The sequence below is a fragment of the Trichomonas vaginalis genome (genome assembly GCF_026262505.1).
Source record: "Trichomonas vaginalis G3 chromosome Unknown ctg_88, whole genome shotgun sequence".
Taxonomy (NCBI): Eukaryota; Parabasalia; order Trichomonadida; family Trichomonadidae; genus Trichomonas; species Trichomonas vaginalis.
Window position 1 is genome coordinate 13383 of NW_026529175.1, and position 20734 is coordinate 34116.

General features: G+C 33.6%; 6 protein-coding genes and 5 pseudogenes across 11 annotated transcripts, besides 5 other annotated features; 4 read left to right on the top strand and 7 right to left on the bottom strand.

Annotated features, from left to right (window-relative positions):
• Positions 1–13421: part of a mobile genetic element that runs on past the window's edge.
• On the bottom strand, positions 636–911 carry TVAGG3_1071750 (uncharacterized protein; the record flags this gene model as incomplete). The annotated part of the gene is made up of 1 exon (XM_051256403.1): positions 636–911. One exon carries the CDS (start codon positions 909–911, stop codon positions 636–638), a length of 276 nt encoding a protein of 91 aa, XP_051076370.1.
• On the top strand, positions 1654–2016 carry TVAGG3_1071760 (uncharacterized protein; the record flags this gene model as incomplete). Its single annotated transcript, XM_051256404.1, has 1 exon — positions 1654–2016. One exon carries the CDS (start codon positions 1654–1656, stop codon positions 2014–2016), a length of 363 nt encoding a protein of 120 aa, XP_051076371.1.
• Positions 2044–2328, top strand: TVAGG3_1071770 (uncharacterized protein; the record flags this gene model as incomplete). Its single annotated transcript, XM_051256405.1, has 1 exon — positions 2044–2328. One exon carries the CDS (start codon positions 2044–2046, stop codon positions 2326–2328), a length of 285 nt encoding a protein of 94 aa, XP_051076372.1.
• TVAGG3_1071780 lies at positions 2351–2662 on the top strand (annotated as a pseudogene). Its single transcript has one exon. A coding segment is annotated over exon 1 (312 nt).
• On the top strand, positions 2968–3332 carry TVAGG3_1071790 (annotated as a pseudogene). The gene has a single exon. A coding segment is annotated over exon 1 (365 nt).
• Positions 3720–3983, bottom strand: TVAGG3_1071800 (uncharacterized protein; the record flags this gene model as incomplete). The annotated part of the gene is made up of 1 exon (XM_051256406.1): positions 3720–3983. One exon carries the CDS (start codon positions 3981–3983, stop codon positions 3720–3722), a length of 264 nt encoding a protein of 87 aa, XP_051076373.1.
• On the bottom strand, positions 4366–5246 carry TVAGG3_1071810 (annotated as a pseudogene). Its single transcript has one exon. A coding segment is annotated over exon 1 (881 nt).
• On the bottom strand, positions 6895–7049 carry TVAGG3_1071820 (annotated as a pseudogene). Its single transcript has one exon. A coding segment is annotated over exon 1 (155 nt).
• On the bottom strand, positions 7174–7471 carry TVAGG3_1071830 (annotated as a pseudogene). Its single transcript has one exon. A coding segment is annotated over exon 1 (298 nt).
• On the bottom strand, positions 10599–10841 carry TVAGG3_1071840 (serine threonine-protein phosphatase family; the record flags this gene model as incomplete). The annotated part of the gene is made up of 1 exon (XM_051256407.1): positions 10599–10841. One exon carries the CDS (start codon positions 10839–10841, stop codon positions 10599–10601), a length of 243 nt encoding a protein of 80 aa, XP_051076374.1.
• On the bottom strand, positions 10860–11222 carry TVAGG3_1071850 (uncharacterized protein; the record flags this gene model as incomplete). The annotated part of the gene is made up of 1 exon (XM_051256408.1): positions 10860–11222. The coding sequence occupies one exon, from the start codon at positions 11220–11222 to the stop codon at positions 10860–10862; it is 363 nt and encodes a 120-aa protein (XP_051076375.1).
• Positions 13422–13534: 113 nt separating the features above from the next.
• Positions 13535–14440: a mobile genetic element.
• Positions 14441–15803: 1363 nt separating this feature from the next.
• Positions 15804–16643: a mobile genetic element.
• Positions 16644–16872: 229 nt separating this feature from the next.
• Positions 16873–16910: a mobile genetic element.
• Positions 16911–20355: 3445 nt separating this feature from the next.
• Positions 20356–20734: part of a mobile genetic element that runs on past the window's edge.

The window sequence follows — 20734 nt, forward strand, 5'->3', positions numbered from 1 at the left end:
TTTATACAAAATAAAAAAATATTTTTTTAAAAAAACCAACTTTATTTTTTATTTCGGGAAAACTCATGAAAATTCAAGAGTTTTAGACCATGTTAGAAAACGTGTTAGAAAACATGTTAGATCTAACATTCTAACATAAACATTATTTTTGCTGAAAAAGTGTTATTTTTTCATGTCCGAAGACTCGAAGGTGCAACACTTCCAAAATACCGACGAACTCAGAAGAGCAGCATGGCAGTATCTTCTTGACAACTTCTTTGAGTTCTCCAGGCACACCTTGGAAAATGCTGAAGAACTCCGACACAGAGAATTTGGAGAAATTGCACTCCAATACTACCTTGACAAACAAAGGGTAAACAAAGGGTAAAATAAGACTAAAAACTTAACGTTTAAAAAGTGACATTTTTATGAGCTCCGAGTCACCGAGAAAACTTGGTCAGATGTTAGCAGCTTACTTCCCTGAGGAGGATGGAAGCGTTACATACGTAAGGTTCAAAAACAACGAACCTGGAATTGCGTACCAAATTCGCAATTACATGACCATGGAAGAGTACGAAAGGTTTCTACAAGAGAAACCAGCTCTAAACAACTCAGAAAAGAAAGATAAAAAGTTTAACTCGTAATTGTTTATTTTTTTACTTGTATGGGCAAGCTGCAAGAATGAAGTCGACTATCTCGGTCTTTGTCTTGACCAGTTGGACTGCTCTTGCGAGTACGTCTGTTTTACGGTCTCCAGCTGGTGTCTGACCTTCGTAATTGCGCATGTTCTTGAGAGCTCCAGTTGTAAATGGTTGTAGGATGAAGAGTCTCTCAGACTGCTTGAGGTAGTCTTCACGGTCACGAACCGAATCTGTGGTACGAGTCGAATCGGTCGATTTGAGGGAAGAGAGTGAGAGCCTGTCTTCTTCCATAGGGGCTGTGGCATACTCTTTGCGTAAACGGTTCAGACCTTCTTCGAACTCTTGGTCTCTCTTGGACTGAGATTGGAATTTGAATTGGGGTGGAGGGTTTGACATGAACATCCAAGGGTTAGGGAAGTAAGGCATGGGTTGAGGAGGGTAGTTTGGAAAGCCTTGTGGTGGGTAGTTTGGAAAGCCTTGTGGTGGGTAGTAACCTTGAGGTGGAAATTGGTAGTAATTCGGAGGTCCTTGTTGGAACTGAGGTTGCTGTGGGAGCCTTGTGGAGGTGGAACCTGTTGTGGTGCTGGAGCATGCTGTTCTTCTGGCTGTGGAACGGGTTCAGTAGGTGGGACGTCGGACATTCGTTTGTGTCTTAACCGTCTTTGTTCTGAAACAATATAATATTGTCTTGAAAAAGTACAATATTGTCTTGAAAAAGTACAATATTGTCTTGAAAAAGTACAACATTGTCTTGAAAAAGTACAACATTGTCTTGAAAAAGTACAACATTGTCTGAAAAAGTACAACATTGTTCTGAAAAAGTACAACATTGTTCTGAAAAAGTTCAAGACTTGTTCTGAAAAAGTACAGCCGTACTCAAATTTGAGAGACATTGTACTGAATTTATACAACATTGTTCTGAAAAAGTACAACATTGTCTTGAAAAAGTACAACATTGTCTTGAAAAAGTACAACATTGTCTTGAAAAAGTACAACATTGTCTTGAAAAAGTACAATATTGTACTGACTCAGTATGGAGCTTGACCCCTTAGACGAAGCAATTTATCTAATTGAGGTAAATGAAACCGTGAAGGAATATCTCAGCAAGTGCAAACCAAGCAAGTCCATTGGCTTCTGGTTGTCCAAGAATAGTGTCTTAAAGTTGGAAATTGAAACAGGTGTTGCAATTCAAGTTCCAGAAGGCACTGCATTCGATGATATTAAGGATGTGAAGAAAGAAGCCCTCTTGAAGTTCTTCATGAAACGTCCTTGGATACTACTTCCATATCGTGAGAGCCCAATTCCACGAATTACACAAATTCTCAGAGCACTACTTCACTACTCTGGACAGCCGTTCTTCATAACCTCAGAAGGCGACATCCAACCAATTCAGTAAACATCTCATTTTAACTTCACTTTTTTTATGTTTTTACTCACACTCGTACTCAACAGGTTTGTGTACAACTATTTCAACTGTGAACCTTGTATTGACCGGTCTTCCTGCAAATGCAAGTTCGGTCAATACACAATTTATGGTGGCAAGAAAGACAGTGGGGAATGTTATTCTGACATCTGTTGTTGCGCTCGAGAGAGAATTGAAATTCCAGACCCAACTCCAACAAGAACTCTCAAGTTGCCGAAGACTCATGTGAAGAAGAAGCCTTCTGGTAAGTTTCTTATAGCCATATACATGGCACGCTTTGAGTAAAAACATTTTTTTCATTTTTTGAATGAAGCAAGTTAAATTCGTCCCACACCAAACTCAATGGACCGATGAAGAGTTTCAAGCTATGGTTGAAGGTGTTGAGAACGACATAGACGGCGAACTTGAAGGAGCTCAAACCACAATTGCAACCAAAATTGCAGAAGTCAAGGAACAAATAGCTCCACTTAAAGCTACCAAAGCTACTCTTGACCTCATGGATACTTACCGTTTAGAAGTAAAGAGTGGAATAAGACAATTAAAATTAAAACTTCTAAACTACGAAGCTATACTCCAAAAGTTAGCAGAAATGAGAAGACTTTACCAGAGCTACTTACATGTAAGGGACTTACCTTCAAGCAATCCGACCAAAGATGAATTTTCTGACATTGTCCCAATTTTGTCCGAAAGTCAGCTCAGATGTTTTGAACTGCTCCCAACATATCCAGAATATGAACGTTTGCCTGAACTCTTCCGCAATCTCAAAAAACGTTTTTTGGTTCTCATGTTCGAAACTTTTATCGGAAGAGACAACAAACGTTCAGAAGAAGAACAAGATATTATTTTAAACTTGTTGTATGACTTAACCGTCATAACAAGCTTTTTGAAGTAAAACCGTCATTCTCAAACCACTTCATTTTTTCGATGTCCGAACAAGCACCGAAGCCGAACACAATGGCAGATGTCCTTTCAATGTTGCCAGACAAGCGCCCAGTTCAAATTCAAATTTTGAATTTGAAAGCTCATCTGACAAACACCGTTAAGACTCTCCAAAGTAGTCTTATGGAAGAGATGAAGGGACTTAAAGGTGAGTTCCTCATGAACCAAGCTTCCAATGAGAAAGTCCTGAACGATTTGACGGAAACCTTGCGCATTTACGCGAGAGAGAACCGAGACCTTGCCAGACTCATCTACCGTTTCTTCGAAGAGATAGACGCCATCTGGAAGGTACTCGGAAAGGACAGAACCTCCAACACCGTACTTCGTGAACACAGAATTGCCGAAGGAATTGTCGAGGAAGAAGAGAAACACGAAGAAGAGGAAGAGGAAGAAGAGGAAGAAGAGAAACACGAAGAAGAGGAAGTTTGGGCAACCCTTGTTGCCGATGACACTTACGAAATTTCCCAACCCTACCCATACCAAATCCGCAACAAGGAGACCGGCAAGGTTCTTACCCCAGTTCTCAACAACTTGGGACACTTGAACCTTACCCTTCGGAATTACGGTTCAATCTCCATGGGCAAGCTTGTCGCAATTCAATGGGTTCCAAATCCAAACAAGAGACGAAGGTCAGACACATTGACGGTGACAAGCTCAACAACCGTAAGGAGAACCTCGAGTGGTTCTAAGAGTAAAAAAATTTTATTTTAGGGGGAAACCCCGAGTAAATTTAAGTTTTAGTTGCGTAAGCGGCTTAAATTAAGGATAATTTGGACAAGTAGTTCCTGACCTCTGAATTGGACTCTTTCGTCATCCCAGTTGCGTAGGAGGTCGTCCCAGAGGAGTTGGTAGAATTGCCATTCCAAGGACGATTTGTCCTCCCAGGCATTGAGGATGTACTGCTCGTAGAGTCTCATGACCTCTGCCTTGCACCAGACACCCTCTCCCTTGGAACGTAAGGCTTCTTCGAAGTGCTCGAATGCGATTGGCTGCGGGACCATCGAAATGACACTTTTTGTCCGTTTGGTCAATGTTCGTGTCTCGTGCCATAGTCGACGAAAATACAGACAAACAGGTTATATATGAGTTTGAGACCAAGAATGGTGTAACTCGACCTGTCCGATTCAAATTCGAATAAAAATTTTTTATTTCATGCAATGTTTTATTTCTGTGCCGTCTTCAAGTATGCCCCAGTACTTACGCTTGGAGAGGACATGAACTTCGGTGAAAATTTTGTCCAATTTGAATTGACCCATCTTTTCACCGACCATGCCCATTTCAATGAGTTTGTTATAGCCTTCTTCGTTCGTCATGAGCGCATCGATGTTCTCATAGTAAACCTTCACTTTGGATTTGACTTCGGAGAAGAATTTGTTGTAGTTGTCAAGGACTGCCTTTGCGAACTGAGGGTAAGACCAATGTTCGACAATAGGTTTTACTGTGGTTACTAAGCCACCTTGACCTTGAGTAAATTCGTATTTCAAAACAAAAGGGGAGAACCTTTCAACAAAGTTGTCGACCTTCTCATAGTGTTTACTCTTCATCTTTTGAGGTTTCTTAATGGAATATCCCCATGTCGAATTCATAAGCAATTTGAGTGTCATTGCAAGTTTGGGGTTTGAAGCTTTCCTAATATCATACAGTTGTTGTATGACTTTTCCAACTGTATAGTTCCTTCCTGGGAACTCACCGTCTTCGTTTGGAATTCCAGTCGGGATATATTGGACGAACCTCATGTACGCAGCGTTAAGGTCGACATAGTATATCTTTTCATCTGAGTCGAACTTGTCGCAACCAATGGGTCCAGTTCGTGGAAATTCAAGTGAGTCTCTTATCTTCTGAGAAACTTCGCCTGCTATCTCATAAACATCGTCGAAGCAACCTGTTTCATATAAAACCTTCTGACCTAACTCAGATGCTCTCCAATACAATTTGACGTCAATTGGATGTCTCAATGGAAGTTTGTTTATAGCATCTTGAAGTTCTTGCAACCTCATTGGAAGTTCTTCTGGTTCAGGTTGGTATCCGAACAATCCAACTCCTTTTGGAACTGTGTACTTCTTTTGTGCTAGAACTTTGTCTGGAACAACTTTTGGTCTTGCTAACAATGAAAAGTTTGTTTCGTCTTTTGGTACAAAAGTTTCTGTCAGCTTGTCATCTGGAATTGGTTCCAACAAACCTTTCTCGAAAAGAATGTTTACAGCTCTGACAATGTTGCACTTGCCTTTTCCGAACAATGGGTTTGTAAGACTTTCGTTCAACATGAAGTGGTTGTGGACAATTACAATCTTCAACCATGGTAAGTCTTTGTCAACAACATAGTCGTCATGTGAAGAACCTTTAGCTGTAGGTATGTTGACTCGGATATTGACATTTGCCAACGGTGCAACTTTTGCCAATTGACCTCTGAGAATGTACCTTGTCTTCACACATGACTCAAGATACTTCATCTTCTCATCTGTAACAAGACCAGAGTTCCTGAGACATGTAAGAATACAAGGTTCATTGACAATTGTTTCAATTGAATTGTAAATTCCATACCTTGTCAAGTCAATGTCAGACTTATTTATGAACGGGAAGTATCCAGCATGTTGTCTGACTGCTTGAGGGTTAGGTTGGTACCATTCAAATTTTACACTTGCAATTCCTTCAATTGCATTCAAAATGTCTGAGTCGGAGTCAACCATTTGTTCTCTCTTTGTAGTCTTGAAAGCGTCAAGAAGCATTGCAGCTGTTGTGACATTGCCATGTGCATAGTATATATGACCGTCCAAATCTGTTACGGTTAGTCTGAGATTGTATCCTTTCTTATTTCCGTCTTGTATGGCAGCAAGTACTCCCATGAAGCCTTCTTTGTTCTTTCCTTCGTCAAAGTTTACTGTAAAGGTTCGACCAGATGTAATTTGACTTCTAACTTCACGTACTTTTCATATGCATATCTTGTTCTTTCCATGGGAGCATGTTTGTCTTCACCTTTTCCTTTTTTCCTTCTCAAAGGATGCAATTGTTCGTCGTGTTTCCAGTAGAATCTGGCAAAGCCGTCGTGTCCTTCAACTTGAGGTTCAGAAACATCGAAAGGCATGTCCATAAGACGTTCTTCTTCTAACCTCTCTAGTCTGTTTGGATAATTGGCGCGCGCTGTTTCCAAGTCATTTCATAGCGAAGACCAGACAGTTTGTCATAGACTTTTATGGGTCTTCCCTTCCTATATTTAAAATTCTTCGAAACTTTCCAACCATATCTTTCTAACTCTGCTTTTATTCTAGCAGACTTTCTATCCATTCTATATGGGGGCATTTTTATAAAAATAAAAAAAATGTTTTTTTTCTTTACTTTACGTAACCACCGGCTGCCATAAGTCTTTGACGCCAACCATACCAGCTAATGAAGGTTGACTAACCTTTGGTTTTGGTTTATCTTCAGTTTTTGGCTTCCCTTCTTCTATCGGTTTTTCGTCACTTTTGGTTCCTCTGACTTTACCTCACTTGCAGGTATGGTTGTGTCGTCAACATCTTCATAAATATCATATGCCATTTGTTTTTGTTTCCTTTCAACTTTTTGTGTTTGTTGTAAAGTTTAGAATATTTTCGACTCTAAGTCAATGAGATGTTCTATAATGAACTGTTGGTCAGTGAAGTAAACTTTTCCATCTGTTGTCTCGAAAGCTCCTTCAGACTTCAATATTTTATTTGTGAGAGTCTGTTTCTTTTTGAGATACTAGCCGTTCCATTTCTATGAAAAGTGACTTTGTAGTTAGGGTTTGTATTTCCAGACCTGGCACTTTCTATTATTGAATTTTTCTCTTCATCTGTAAGTTCTTTGACAGGTTTTGACAATGGTTCTGAACTTTTTGTTTGTGGTGTCAAATCTACCGTTTCAACTTCTTCGGTCATTTCATCTCAGTAAAAAATTTTAGTTTGGTTTGTTTCAACTGGTTGTTTAGGTTTTTTAAGTCGGTCTAAAACTTCTTGAGGTATAGGAAGAACTTGACAAACACGTGGTTGTGTAACTGCTGGAAGCCGACAAATCCATCTTGAGCCCATTTGTCTCAATGCTGTATTGTTCATTTCATCTCAGTAAAAAAATTTACATTCCCCACGTTTGAGGCGGTTGCGGTTGGTTGTTGTTTACCCACTGTTGTGCATGGTTATATCCTCTGTTAAAGAATCTTTCACCCTTGGTCCATGTAGTGCCCTGCTTGGTTATAGTAGTCATTTGCTTTGTTATAGTAGTTTCCTGCTTGTCTTCCTACATTGTCCATCCATCCTTGAACTTTTCCTCTTGTTTCAGGATTTGGAATAAGATTTGCTGCATCTCGTGCTACATCCCAACCTTTCTGTACAGTTTGTATAATAGGTTGTGCTTTCTCTTTAAGTATACCTAATGTACTCAAAATCTTCCTTCCAATTCCAAATGCACCTCTGGCTATTGTTCCCACTGCGGGCAAAAATCTGGATGCAACTCCTGCTAATGCGCCAAATAAACCCATTTCTTATAGGGTAAAAATGACGAATCCAAACAAGGACCCCTATGTTTCTAAGGCAACAAAGAAAGCACTCATGATAAAAATCTTTAGTTCAACACCAAATGCTTGGTTTATGGATATCTTGGAAAACATTCCGAGGTATAGAGAAGATGGACCACCATACTGGCTAATATTTGTCGGTCAAAACACAAGATACTGTGAAGCCATACCATTACAGTCCAAAAATATTTTAGATGTGAAAACTGCTTTGACAATATTTGTTGACAAATACCATCCAACAAAACTGACATCTGACTGTGAACGTTCTTTCAAATCAGACGATATTAAAAACTATCTGCGTTCAAAAAAATGTAAACCAATATTTCATTGTCGACCAAAACCATTCTGCTCTTGGTGTCATTGACAGTTGTATAAAAATCTTAAGAGACTTAAATCAACCACAAGGTGGTGAGGTAGATGAAATGTCATATGACGACAAATATAGACACTTCTCCATGGCAAAGATGAGACAAGTTTTAAATATTTACAATAGCCGTAAACAAAAAGGTTTGGGAAACCACTCCCCCGAAGAAATGAAAAACCCGACTTAGAGAAAGACTATATATTTAATAGTTTAGTCAAAAGAGACAAACAAGAAAGAATGCCAGGCTTCAAACTTAAGAAAGGTGACAAAGTAAAAATAGAAATACCTAAACGCGACCCATATGAAAATACTATTGACTATGACAACAATGGGAACTCGACAGGTACTCGCATTCGTGTTCGTAAAAATAGAAGAAAGTATACAAGAGAATAATGAAGTTTTAGGCAAACATGGCAAAAATGTACACACTGCAAGCAGAAGATAAAACTACTATTGTCAGACCTCGTTTCAAACTTGTCAAAGTTCAAGGTGGTATATACTTTCAAAGACAGTTCCTAACAAATATAAGACAACTCCTGACGAATATGCTAAAGAAGTTGAAAATGACGACTAAGCATTTCTATACCATGCGTAAACTGTCATGTAAGGTGGCATGTAGTCTTTACTCTGTCCCGTTGTTTGCGTATACCCTGAAACGCGATGTGTATGGCTTCCTCCTACCTCAGTGTTACTCCAGTAACAATTTATAGCAACTTAACGTCCTCTTTAACATCATATCCTTTACCTTTTGTCATTCCTGACCAATCCCAAAATCTATGACTATGCAAACCTGCTTCAGATGTACTTAAATTTATGTAGTGACTGTGCGCAGGTAAATTTGCACCTGAAATCGTTTTACTTCCACCTGTTTCCTTTGAAGAGTTTGCACAATACAAAAACCTGTCGACTATTTGAGTCCAAGTTCCAAAACCAAGTACTACTTCTGGTCTGGTAGAGTTCATTGACGTATAAATAGAGCCTATAGGATATAGTGTTTGAAGTATTTCTGTCTTTAACGTTTGAAGCTCTGTTTTGTCAGCTTTTTTATCTAACTCATCGTTAACATATGTTTTGTCAGCTTTTTTTATCTAACTCATCGTTAACATATGTTTTGTCAGCTTTTTTATCATATAAATCTTGAGCAGTGAATTTAACTTTGTTTTCATCCTCCATGACATAGACATTTCTACATTTAATGTCTTTCATCGTTGTTATGTCATCCTCCGATGTTAAACCTTGTGGAAAGTTAGGAGGTTTCCAATTTAATACATCCCCACCAGTTCCATCAGGTTCTTCAACCGTTCTGCAATATTTTCTATACCAACAGTTGCGAAGAAATCGTGTGTATGTCCAACGTCACTTTTCCTGTTTAAGGTTTCTTGTAAGTTTGTAATATTTGCAATGGTATGTGTATGAGTCTTTTTAGAAATATTCTTTGTCAGCTCTTGTCACTTCACTTGACATTTTATTGTCAACATATGTTTTATCTGCTAGTCAGGATGAGTATGTTCTTTCGTTGCATATGTTGCATCTGCTCTGTCATGTTCTTCTTGAACTTTTTCAATGACATACTCTTTGTCAGCTTTGTTGTCAATATCTGCCTTCAAAAGAAGTTCATCTATAGGTTTCTCGTTTAAAGTTCTTTTTGTTGGATTTATACAAACAGTATGGTTCTTACTGTCTTGAAACAGAAACTCGTCTGTCATTGGGTTTATCGTCAGTTTTAAGTTTCCTTCTTTCAATGACTCAGATATCTTAGAATAGTTTGAAAAGTTGTTGTGTTCTTATTTAGAGCTTGCATAATGAGTTGTCGGTTGTGTTGTATTTCTCTCATAGACGCTGTTTCTTTCGACATTTTTATTCTAGATAAAAATATGCTTCCAATAGAAAAGAAAATTCAAGAGTTGCTACAACTAAACCATTAGATGAACTTTTTACGAATGTCGGTCAAAAGTTTGAGACAGAGACCGTAAAAGCATGAAGGCTATCGTTTTGACTACCCACTTAGATGGCTAAGAGACCCATCTGTCACAAAAGCTATTGGCTTTCGTAGAATGAAGTTTGTGTCTGTAGAAGATAAAAGTTTTCCATTTATTGTAAGGTTTCATATAGATTATATATCTGAAGGGAAACGAAAAATGTGGGAAGAAATTGAGCTAATACAAGTTGACCTTTCATCTTCTCTACAGACTGCGTTAAAAAATATAGAAGATAAAATAAATTCATGTTATGCAAAATATGCTGATGAATATGCAAATACCGAGAGCACACTTTATGTGAGAATTGTATATGACAAACAAAATTCACAAGTGTCATTTCAAATCTACGAAGACAATCCAAAGAAAGACGAACAAATATATACAGAATTCACTGCAATGTCATGGTATTATTTGCAAAGAATGTTAAATCAGAAAGTCGAACTTCCTTTAGCAAATATTTACAGTCGATATGCAAGAGATGAACCATATTTATTTAAAGATGTTTTCGACCCAGCTGCTATTATTGTTCATGCTTCATTTTCTGGCGCCCAAAACTCTTTCTTATGCTTGGCAAAATGACTTTTACGAAAAACCTACAAAGTTATACGAACCACCAAGTGGAAGTATTTCAGACTTTCAAGTATGGTTACTACAGATGGAAGAAAAAGAATAATTCCATTATACCATGCGTTTTACTTAGAACTTAGTTTCATATACAACTACTATCGAACGATAAAAATATAATTTTTTAATACGGTTGAGGTGTTGGATTTGGTTGCCAACTAGACTGTGGTGCAGGTTCAGGCTGTTGTATAACAGGAGCTTGTTCTTCTGGTTCAGGGTCTTTAGGTATAATACCAACAAACTGACCTACTCTTTTACCAATATTTTTGACTCCGTTCCAAATTCCTTTTCCGACAGATTTTATTCCATTCCATATACCTCTTCCAACATTTCGAAAGAAGTTTCCTATTCTTCCAAAGAAACCCATTTTACTATATGTAAAAATCTAATGTCCGCCTAGTCTCTTACGTTTCCTGTTGAGTTCCATTGCATTTTTTAACTGGAGCTCATACATTCTGTTTCTCCTCTGGTAGAAAACATATTCTGGGTCAACTCCTGTGTTCGCGTCATCTGCATAGAGTTGTTTATATCCCACTTCAGGGTTTGTATAAAACTCTTTCCATCTCATATTTGCATACCATGGTGGCAAACATAACGCAGCGTCATTTGACATGGCAGTTTGCATTTGTACATCTGTTGGCACTTGACCATAGTTTGCCATTGCAGTTTGTATTCTAACTTCATTTGGAATATTCTCTGGGTTTGGTTGTCCAGGTTGCTGTGCATTCGCTAAGTTCTGTGCGTCCATTTAATATTAGATAAAAATATCTCTTACGAGTACATATGCTGAACATTTGCTGGTATTGGTTCATCTTCATATTCTCTATATCTTTCTGCCACGTCAAATAAGTAAATGACACAATGGAAAAAACCTAAAACAAGTAGTCCTATTTCAAACCACATTTACTTACCAATAAAATTTCTTTGTTATGACACTTTCTCCAGTTTATAGGACCTCTCTCATATTCTATCTTGTCATATATAAACTCATAGTCATGTATGTCCTCTAACCATCTCATAACGGTTTCCAAACCACTTTTATCGGATGTAAAGTAAAAGCATGGATGGTTATGTAAAACGTCTAAAGTTTCTAAAGAGTCTCTCAAAGTCCAGTCTGCTTGGTATTGAAAATCGTATGTGTTAAAGAACGGCGGGTCTACTATAAAGAAAACATTTTCCTTGTTTTTATATTTTTCATACAACTCTGTCCAACGACATCTCACAAACTCTATACCCTCAGTATATTTTTCTATGTCCTCTTTGAAAACCTTTGTATAGTTAAGATATAAAAACGTTTGACATAAGTGTTTCAATGTCATGAACTCTTATAGAACCACTATATAATAGTCTAGAAGATATACTATCCCAGTCAATATACTCTGCTTTTTTCAAAACCTCTCTTACAATATTTTTCTTATCTAATGGTATACGTTCCATCTTGCCTATAGGTATCTTTTCTTTCAACTCACTCAATATTTTGTTTGTGTCTGGTATATGTTTGAGACGGTTCATATAGTTGTCGAAGTCATTGCATATAATCTTTGAGTCAGGAAATACAGTATGGCACAAATGAGATATATAGAAACTTCCACCGAACAAATCTACAAATGTTAGACCATTCGGTAGTTTCTTAAGTTCTCTCAATAGAATATCTTTACATCTACTCTTATTTCCAAAGAAGGGTAACGGTGGTTTTGTAAAATTCATTTTATATACAATAAAAATGTTTTTTCCCTGAAAAGTGACAGAAAAGTGACAAAACATGAAAACTACTCGGTTAAGGTTTTTGACAGATGTTTATTGTGACTTCTTCGTAAAGACTTTGTTGAGATTTCTTCGTAAATGAGTGTAAATGACCAAAAATATATTTTAGGTGAAGAGGTGAGATTTCACCTCTTTTTTCACCTCATTTCTCACCTCTTGAATTTTCATGAATTTCTTCGTAAAGACTTTGTTAAGACTTCTTCATCTAATTTCTCATGAACTTTCTTGTCTATGTTTTGTCAAGATTTCATCGTAAAGACTTTGTTGAGATTTCTTCGTAAATGACCCTAGTAGTATATTTTTGGTGTAAAATTCATGAAAATTCAAGAGGGTGAAAAATTAGGTGAAAAAACAGGTGAAATCTCACCTCTTCACCTAAAATATATTTTTGGTGTAAAATTCATGAAAATTCAAGAGGGTGAAAAATTAGGTGAAAAAACAGGTGAAATCTCACCTCTTCACCTAAAATATATTTTTGGTGTAAAATTCATGAAAATTCAAGAGGGTGAAAAATTAGGTGAAAAAACAGGTGAAATCTCACCTCTTCACCTAAAATATATTTTTGTCTGATTTTACGAAGAAGTCTTGACAAAACATTTACGAAGAAGAAGTCTTGACAAAACATTTACGAAGAAGAAGTCTTGACAAAACATTTACGAAGAAGTCTTGACAAAACATTTACGAAGAAGTCTTGACAAAGTCTTTACGAAGAAATCTTGACAAAGTCTTTACGAAGAAATCTTGACAAAGTCTTTACGATGAAGTTTTGACAAAGTCTTTACGATGAAGTTTTGACAAAGTCTTTACGATGAAATCTTGACAAAGTCTTTACGATGAAATCTTGACAAAGTCTTTACGATGAAATCTTGACAAAGTCTTTACGATGAAATTCATGAAAATTCAAGAGGTGAAAAATGAGGTGAAAAAACAGGTGAAATCTCACCTCTTCACCTAAAATATATTTTTATTGAATTCTGTATAATATTCTGAGTAATATGACAGATGTTTATATAACACTTTCTCCGGTTTATAGGACCTCTCTCATATTCTATCTTGTCATATCAAAACTCATAGTCATGTTTGTCCTCTAAGACTTCATTTATACAAAACATCTTCGGGGCTAGAAGGGGCGCAGCCCCTGGAAGCCCCACTACCTTTTTTTTTTTTTTTTTTTTTTTTTTTTCTTTGATTCCTTCTTGAAGCGTTGAAATTTCTTATTGACTCTCTTTTTATAACTTTTGAAAGAAACCGTAAAAATTGTGAAACATGCTTTTTAATAAAAAACAATTTTGATGAAAACCATAAATTAATTTAAAATTGAAATAAATTTTTGAAATCTATGATATTGAATAAAAAAATTTATAGTGTAGATATTGATATAGATATAGATGTTAATTTTAATATGATATTTGATAAATTTTTTTTATCAAAACATACTGATAATAGGTTGACATGTAATATGATATTTTGCCTTGTAAATATATTTGGTCGGCAAAATAACCTAATTACTCTTATTTTGAGTTCACTTCCACCATTTCGTCTTATGATACAACAAATTGATTTATCTTATAGAGAAGTACGCAGATACTTCAAAGAAAATCATTTCACCAAGACGCGATTAGAGCATGCCGGGCCAGAAACAGCAGTAAGATATTGGGCGCTTTCACCCAATCTTATCTGGCACGCAGATGTTCATTATTTTAGGGGTGTTCGTGGCCAGTATATTTATGGCATAATCGACGATTTTAGCCGCAAAGTCCTAGCGTGTATACAAATACCAGATATGCTGGCAGCGACGACAGCGAACGTTGCGGCTTCCGCCTTCATTGAATTTGGCGCCCCTTATTCTGGACCGACAACGGTTCAGAAAATAGGGGCGCCTTTCAAGATCTACTTGATCTTTGGGGCGTCCAATGGCGGCATACAGACTCTCATTCTCCCTACCAAAATGGGAAGATTGAGAGATTCTGGCCGACATTGGAGCGCTGCCAAAGCATTCAGGCTATTCCTGCCTTTATTTGGGAGTACAATAATAACACACCGCATGAAGATCTCCCAATTAATCCATTAACTGGAACAAATTACACGCCAAATCAAATGTATCAGCTGAAACCGAAATACACAAATGCAGATACAGAAAGGTTGTGGCAAATATGGGATACAGATACAGGCATGACCGCTGTTGACACATTCACAGCGTAATAATAAACATAATTTTTTAATTTCATTTTTAACAAGTTTTTTTAAATGTATGTAATGAATAATTCATTAGAATATGATAATGCACATTGTAACAGAATAGAACAATCACCAAATTTTTTTTTTGAAATTAAAAAATAAAAGTAAAAAGTATAAAGTAATCTAACCAAAAAAGATATTTAAAAGAATTTTGGAAAAAACAGAATAAGGATAATGATATTATTTTAGATACACAATCGATGTACTGAAGAATAATCCGGTAAAATGATGATATAAAATTAGATTAGTTTACAAGTAGCTAAAAGAATAAAACTATAATATAAAATAAATGAAGTTTAATGAAACAATAAAGGTTAAATAAATAATAAAGATTTTTATTTTATATCAGTATTGAGAAGAAGTAACAGCTGACACTTGGTAGACAACTTCTTTATGTCTAGAAAATTCTATCTTGCCTTTTATTTTTTTCTCGCTGTGAAACGTATTCGGTCATTTTTTTAAAAATTAATTTTTTGTTAGAGATAAGAGCTAAAACTCGGTAAACAACTTCTTTATGTCTAGAAAATTCTATCTTGCCTTTTATTTTTTTCTCGCTGTGAAACGTATTCGGTCATTTTTTTAAAAATTAATTTTTTGTTAGAGATAAGAGCTAAAACTCGGTAAACAACTTCTTTATGTCTAGAAAATTCTATCTTGCCTTTTATTTTTTTCTCGCTGTGAAACGTATTCGGTCATTTTTTTAAAAATTAATTTTTTGTTAGAGATAAGAGCTAAAACTCGGTAAACAACTTCTTTATGTCTAGAAAATTCTATCTTGCCTTTTATTTTTTTCTCGCTGTGAAACGTATTCGGTCATTTTTTTAAAAATTAATTTTTTGTTAGAGATAAGAGCTAAAACTCGGTAAACAACTTCTTTATGTCTAGAAAATTCTATCTTGCCTTTTATTTTTTTCTCGCTGTGAAACGTATTCGGTCATTTTTTTAAAAATTAATTTTTTGTTAGAGATAAGAGCTAAAACTCGGTAAACAACTTCTTTATGTCTAGAAAATTCTATCTTGCCTTTTATTTTTTTCTCGCTGTGAAACGTATTCGGTCATTTTTTTAAAAATTAATTTTTTGTTAGAGATAAGAGCTAAAACTCGGTAAACAACTTCTTTATGTCTAGAAAATTCTATCTTGCCTTTTATTTTTTTCTCGCTGTGAAACGTATTCGGTATTTTTTTAAAAATTAATTTTTTGTTAGAGATAAGAGCTAAAACTCGGTAAACAACTTCTTTATGTCTAGAAAATTCTATCTTGCCTTTTATTTTTTTCTCGCTGTGAAACGTATTCGGTCATTTTTTTAAAAATTAATTTTTTGTTAGAGATAAGAGCTAAAACTCGGTAAACAACTTCTTTATGTCTAGAAAATTCTATCTTGCCTTTTATTTTTTTCTCGCTGTGAAACGTATTCGGTCATTTTTTTAAAAATTAATTTTTTGTTAGAGATAAGAGCTAAAACTCGGTAAACAACTTCTTTATGTCTAGAAAATTCTATCTTGCCTTTTATTTTTTTCTCGCTGTGAAACGTATTCGGTCATTTTTTTAAAAATTAATTTTTGTTAGAGATAAGAGCTAAAACTTTGCAGACAACTCCCCCATGTCTAGCAAATTTAACATTCGTCTCCCATTTTTATATATTTGGTTTAGAATGTTCGAAAATGCGTAATATGGTCATTAATATTAATTAAAAAGAACCTTGAATTAATTCAATCTGATCTCACAAAATATTTTAAATTACAAACTTTGTAGTTTGAATAGATAATTAGTATTAAACTCAAATAACTAGTTTATTTTTGAATAAAAATTATTTGAATTCATTCAATTTTGTGAATTTCCCTTCAAAAATCAAGTTTAAATATCTTATTTGCCATATAATTATAAATACAATGAAACATATTCGAAATTGAAAAGAATGACTTTTTCTGTTCTTTCAATCATTCAATTTGAATTTTGCAATATTGGATTTCTCATTAAATAGCTATTAAAAACAACAAGCAATTTAACTTACATTCAAATTTATTTGTGTTATATTCAATCTTCTCAAAACTTATAATTTTCGGCTATAGCATGAGTATATGCTATATAATATAATAAACCTATAATAGTATCATTCTTTCAATTATTTGAAGAGAAAACCGAAAAAATCTATTTTCGGTCTATAACAAGGTTTATCCTTCGCTTTTAAGATCATTGAATTTGATTTTTACATAAAATAGTTATATATTAGAAAATAATATGAGTTTATGTGATATTATTTTCAGAAGATTTTGTGTTCTTATTCAAAATTTTATTTTTTTTATTCAAAAGAATCCTTACAAAATATACATTTACTTTAATTAATATTTAAAAACGTGCTCTATCAAAAGTTCCAAAAATTCAATATTTTAGCTTTTCTGAGGTGTCACTTTTGATGAATTTCTGTTTACAACAGTTCATTCAGATTTTTTTCGTGAACCGAAATGACACGATGACGAAACCACTATACTTAGATTTGGTGACTACCTTATATAAAAACGATATGTGGTGTTTGGCCGGACGATAACCTCAAAAGATATGAATTGTGCACAGGTTCGATTGTTCCGTACCGAAATGCATCACTAGAAAAGTGACAAAAAGTGACACTTACTCTTATTTTGTGCGGCAATTTTTCTAAGTTATTTTGTTAAGCTAAATATGTTATATATCAAATCAGCTTTATAAATATTATAGAAAAGTTTATTTTTATTTTTATTTTTAATTATTATTATTATTATTTTTTAAATTAAAAGAAAACATTAGAATTATATGGATATATTTAAATTAATTATAAAAATAAAATTGAATATATTGAAGTTTGAGTTTATAGGTATACAAATTTTAGAGGCATTTTGGCTGAGAACTATGGTCTGCGAGGTACATAGATAGAATCAGTACCTCGCAGACTATAGTTCTCTATATGGCGCCGAAAATTTTTGGTGAAATGTCGTCGCATTTCACCAAAAATTTTTCGGCGCCATAGGAAGAATTGGAGGGTGTGAGATACTATTACATGCTATAGTACTCACACCCTCCAATTCTTAGCCAAAACGGCTAAAAATTGCTCACAATTTCAACAATTGTGAGCAATTTTCAGCCATTTTGGCTGAGAACTATGGTCTGCGAGGTACATGGATAGAATCAGTACCTCGCAGACTATAGTTCTCTATATGGCGCCCAAAAAAAAATTTATGATTGTTTTTTATCAAATCTTATCCATATTATTCTATTAATGTTAATTATATTTTATCAATTATATTTTTTTAAATAATAAACACAAAATCCACTAATTTAAAATTGGCGCCAAATGTCACTTTTGCTAGTGATGCATTTCGGTATGATATAGTGACAACTTTACGTGTCAGATTTTATGAAAATAAGGTATTTATCACAAATATATAATCAATATAATTATATTATAGAAGGCTATTTAATAAATCTATATTTATTATAAAATGATATTTAAAAAAATATGTATAATTATTGAATTAATTTTTGATAAGGAGTCAAAAAATTTTTGACAAAATTGAAATATATTTAAGCTAAGAATTGGTGGTGTGAGATACTATTTCATGCAATAGTACTCACACCCTTCAATTCTTCCTATGGCGTCGAGAAAATTTTGGTGAAATGCGACGACATTTCGCCAAAATTTCTCGACGCCATATAGAGAACTATAGTCTGCGAGGTACTGATTCTATCTATGTACCTCGCAGGCTATAGTCCCCAGCCAAAATGGTTAAAAATTGTTGTGCATGAAAAATAGCATGACTTCACTTCTGATAAAAAGTGACAGTATTTGACAGTGTTTGACATCTATTTGTCATATTTGAAAAATGGAGAATAATGATGTAAGGTATACACTAATTAAAATTATTTGAGATGAAAATTTGAAGTGAAAATAAAATTTTATTTTTTTTAAAAAAAATCATTAATATGTGATGTTTTAAATTTGTTATTATTAATTAATATCTGAAACTATTGAATTATAACAGTTTATATGTTCTCAATTTAAAAAAAATTGTGAAGAATTTATATTTTTGGAGAAGGGTGTTTAACATTTGTGAGTGAGAATGCAAGTAGAAGTTTGGTGTTTTAAGGCTAAGTTAATATAGATTTGCTATTGCTATATATGTGAATATGTGTTATAATACAAGATATAAAAATATATTATTAAAATTTTCGACGCCATATAGAGAACTATAGTCTGCGAGGTACTGATTCTATTTATGTGCCTCGCAGACCGTAGTTCTCAGCCAAAATGGCTAAAAAATGGGTGCAATGTAAAAAATTGCACCCAATTTTTAGCCATTTTGGCTAGGAATTGGAGGGTGTGAGTACTATCGTTTGTAATAGTTTCTCACACCCTCTAATTCTTCGTATATACACATTATAAAATCATTCAAAACGATACACATATTTTCTAAAAAACAATCCGAAAATTTTATTATGATAATTTATTAAACTTTAATCTAATTCTTAAACCAATTGAATATATCGAATAACACAATTAATTGAATACATCTTTTGAAATTGAAAAGAAAAATTAATAAAAATAAAAAACTGAACTTTATTAAATAAAGAAAAGGTATGAAAAGAAGTTTGAAAACAATAAAAAAATAATGTGATTGTTGATAAACGATTTTTATTTCGACAATTATTAGAAAGGATTATGATAGAGTTTGTAAAATATGTTCGATCTGTGTATGTCAAATCGTGCCAAGTTAAGTATACTAGGGACACAAATTGAGACGAGAAAAGCAAATTGAGAGGAAAAAACCGTTCAAAATGTTGTAAACTTTTGAATTTTAGCCCAAAAATCGCGTTCTTATTTTTGACCTATTCAATTAATAATTTTAGTTTAAATAAAAAATAATTGTTTAGTCTAACGACGACATTCTTTTGGAATAGGAAACAAGATGATTTAAAGGTGCACCCGTATATACGTTTATTTGAGAGGAGGAGGATTACCCTCTCAATTTTGAGGGATTCGTTAGTTTATTTTCTCGATGAATATGCAATAAAATTTGATTTTTACCTTATCAATATACTTCATATAATATACACATGTTCATGTAAAAACTTTTTTCCAAAATCCTCAGGAATTAAGGGATTTTTGAATTTTAATAGGGTTGCTAGATTCCCGACGATAGGTGTCTTGGAAGATTTGCCTGGTGTCATCATAGTGTCTTTAAATCAATAATTTTATTTTCGAGTTAGTTTTATCGATTTTTCAATAAAAAACATTTCTAAAACAAGAAAATAAAACGATAAAATATTTATATTTTATATAAGGATCTTATATATTTAAAATAAATATCATTTTATTTTTTTCATTGGTGTCTGTCAAACCATAATACACTATTCAAAAATTCAATGTGTCTTGCGGCTTCAAAAGACACCTTCAAATTGAATGATAGCACAGACACTATTGAGTTTTACCCATTTTATTTAGTTTTTACCCTTTTTATTTTTAAGAATTAATGAATAAAACAGCCGTTTTGCTATAACCTCAATCACTTTTATTTATTATTTTAAATATTATTTAATTTTATTATTTGAATAGGCAAACTTATATTTGAGAAGCTCAATTTGAGACCACTTAATACATTGAAATATCATAAATATTGAAATATTAAAAAGTGTATTTCAAAATATTGAAATTATAAAAATTTATAATACTGAAATTGAGACAAATTAATAAATTCAATGTGTTTTTTTGAAATAACTCTCAAATATTATTTTTTTGTTTATTTAATGATGAATAAATATGATTGCTTTAGTCAATCATAAAAACTAATTCAAGTTTAAAATAATGAAAGGATAATTTAATCGTTTTTTAAAATACAATTATTTTTTGTTATAGACCGAAAATAGATTTTTTCGGTTTTCTCTTCAAATAATTGAAAGAATGATACTATTATAGGTTTATTATATTATATAGCATATACTCATGCTATAGCCGAAAATTATAAGTTTTGAGAAGATTGAATATAACACAAATAAATTTGAATGTAAGTTAAATTGCTTGTTGTTTTTAATAGCTATTTAATGAGAAATCCAATATTGCAAAATTCAAATTGAATGATTGAAAGAACAGAAAAAGTCATTCTTTTCAATTTCGAATATGTTTCATTGTATTTATAATTATATGGCAAATAAGATATTTAAACTTGATTTTTGAAGGGAAATTCACAAAATTGAATGAATTCAAATAATTTTTATTCAAAAATAAACTA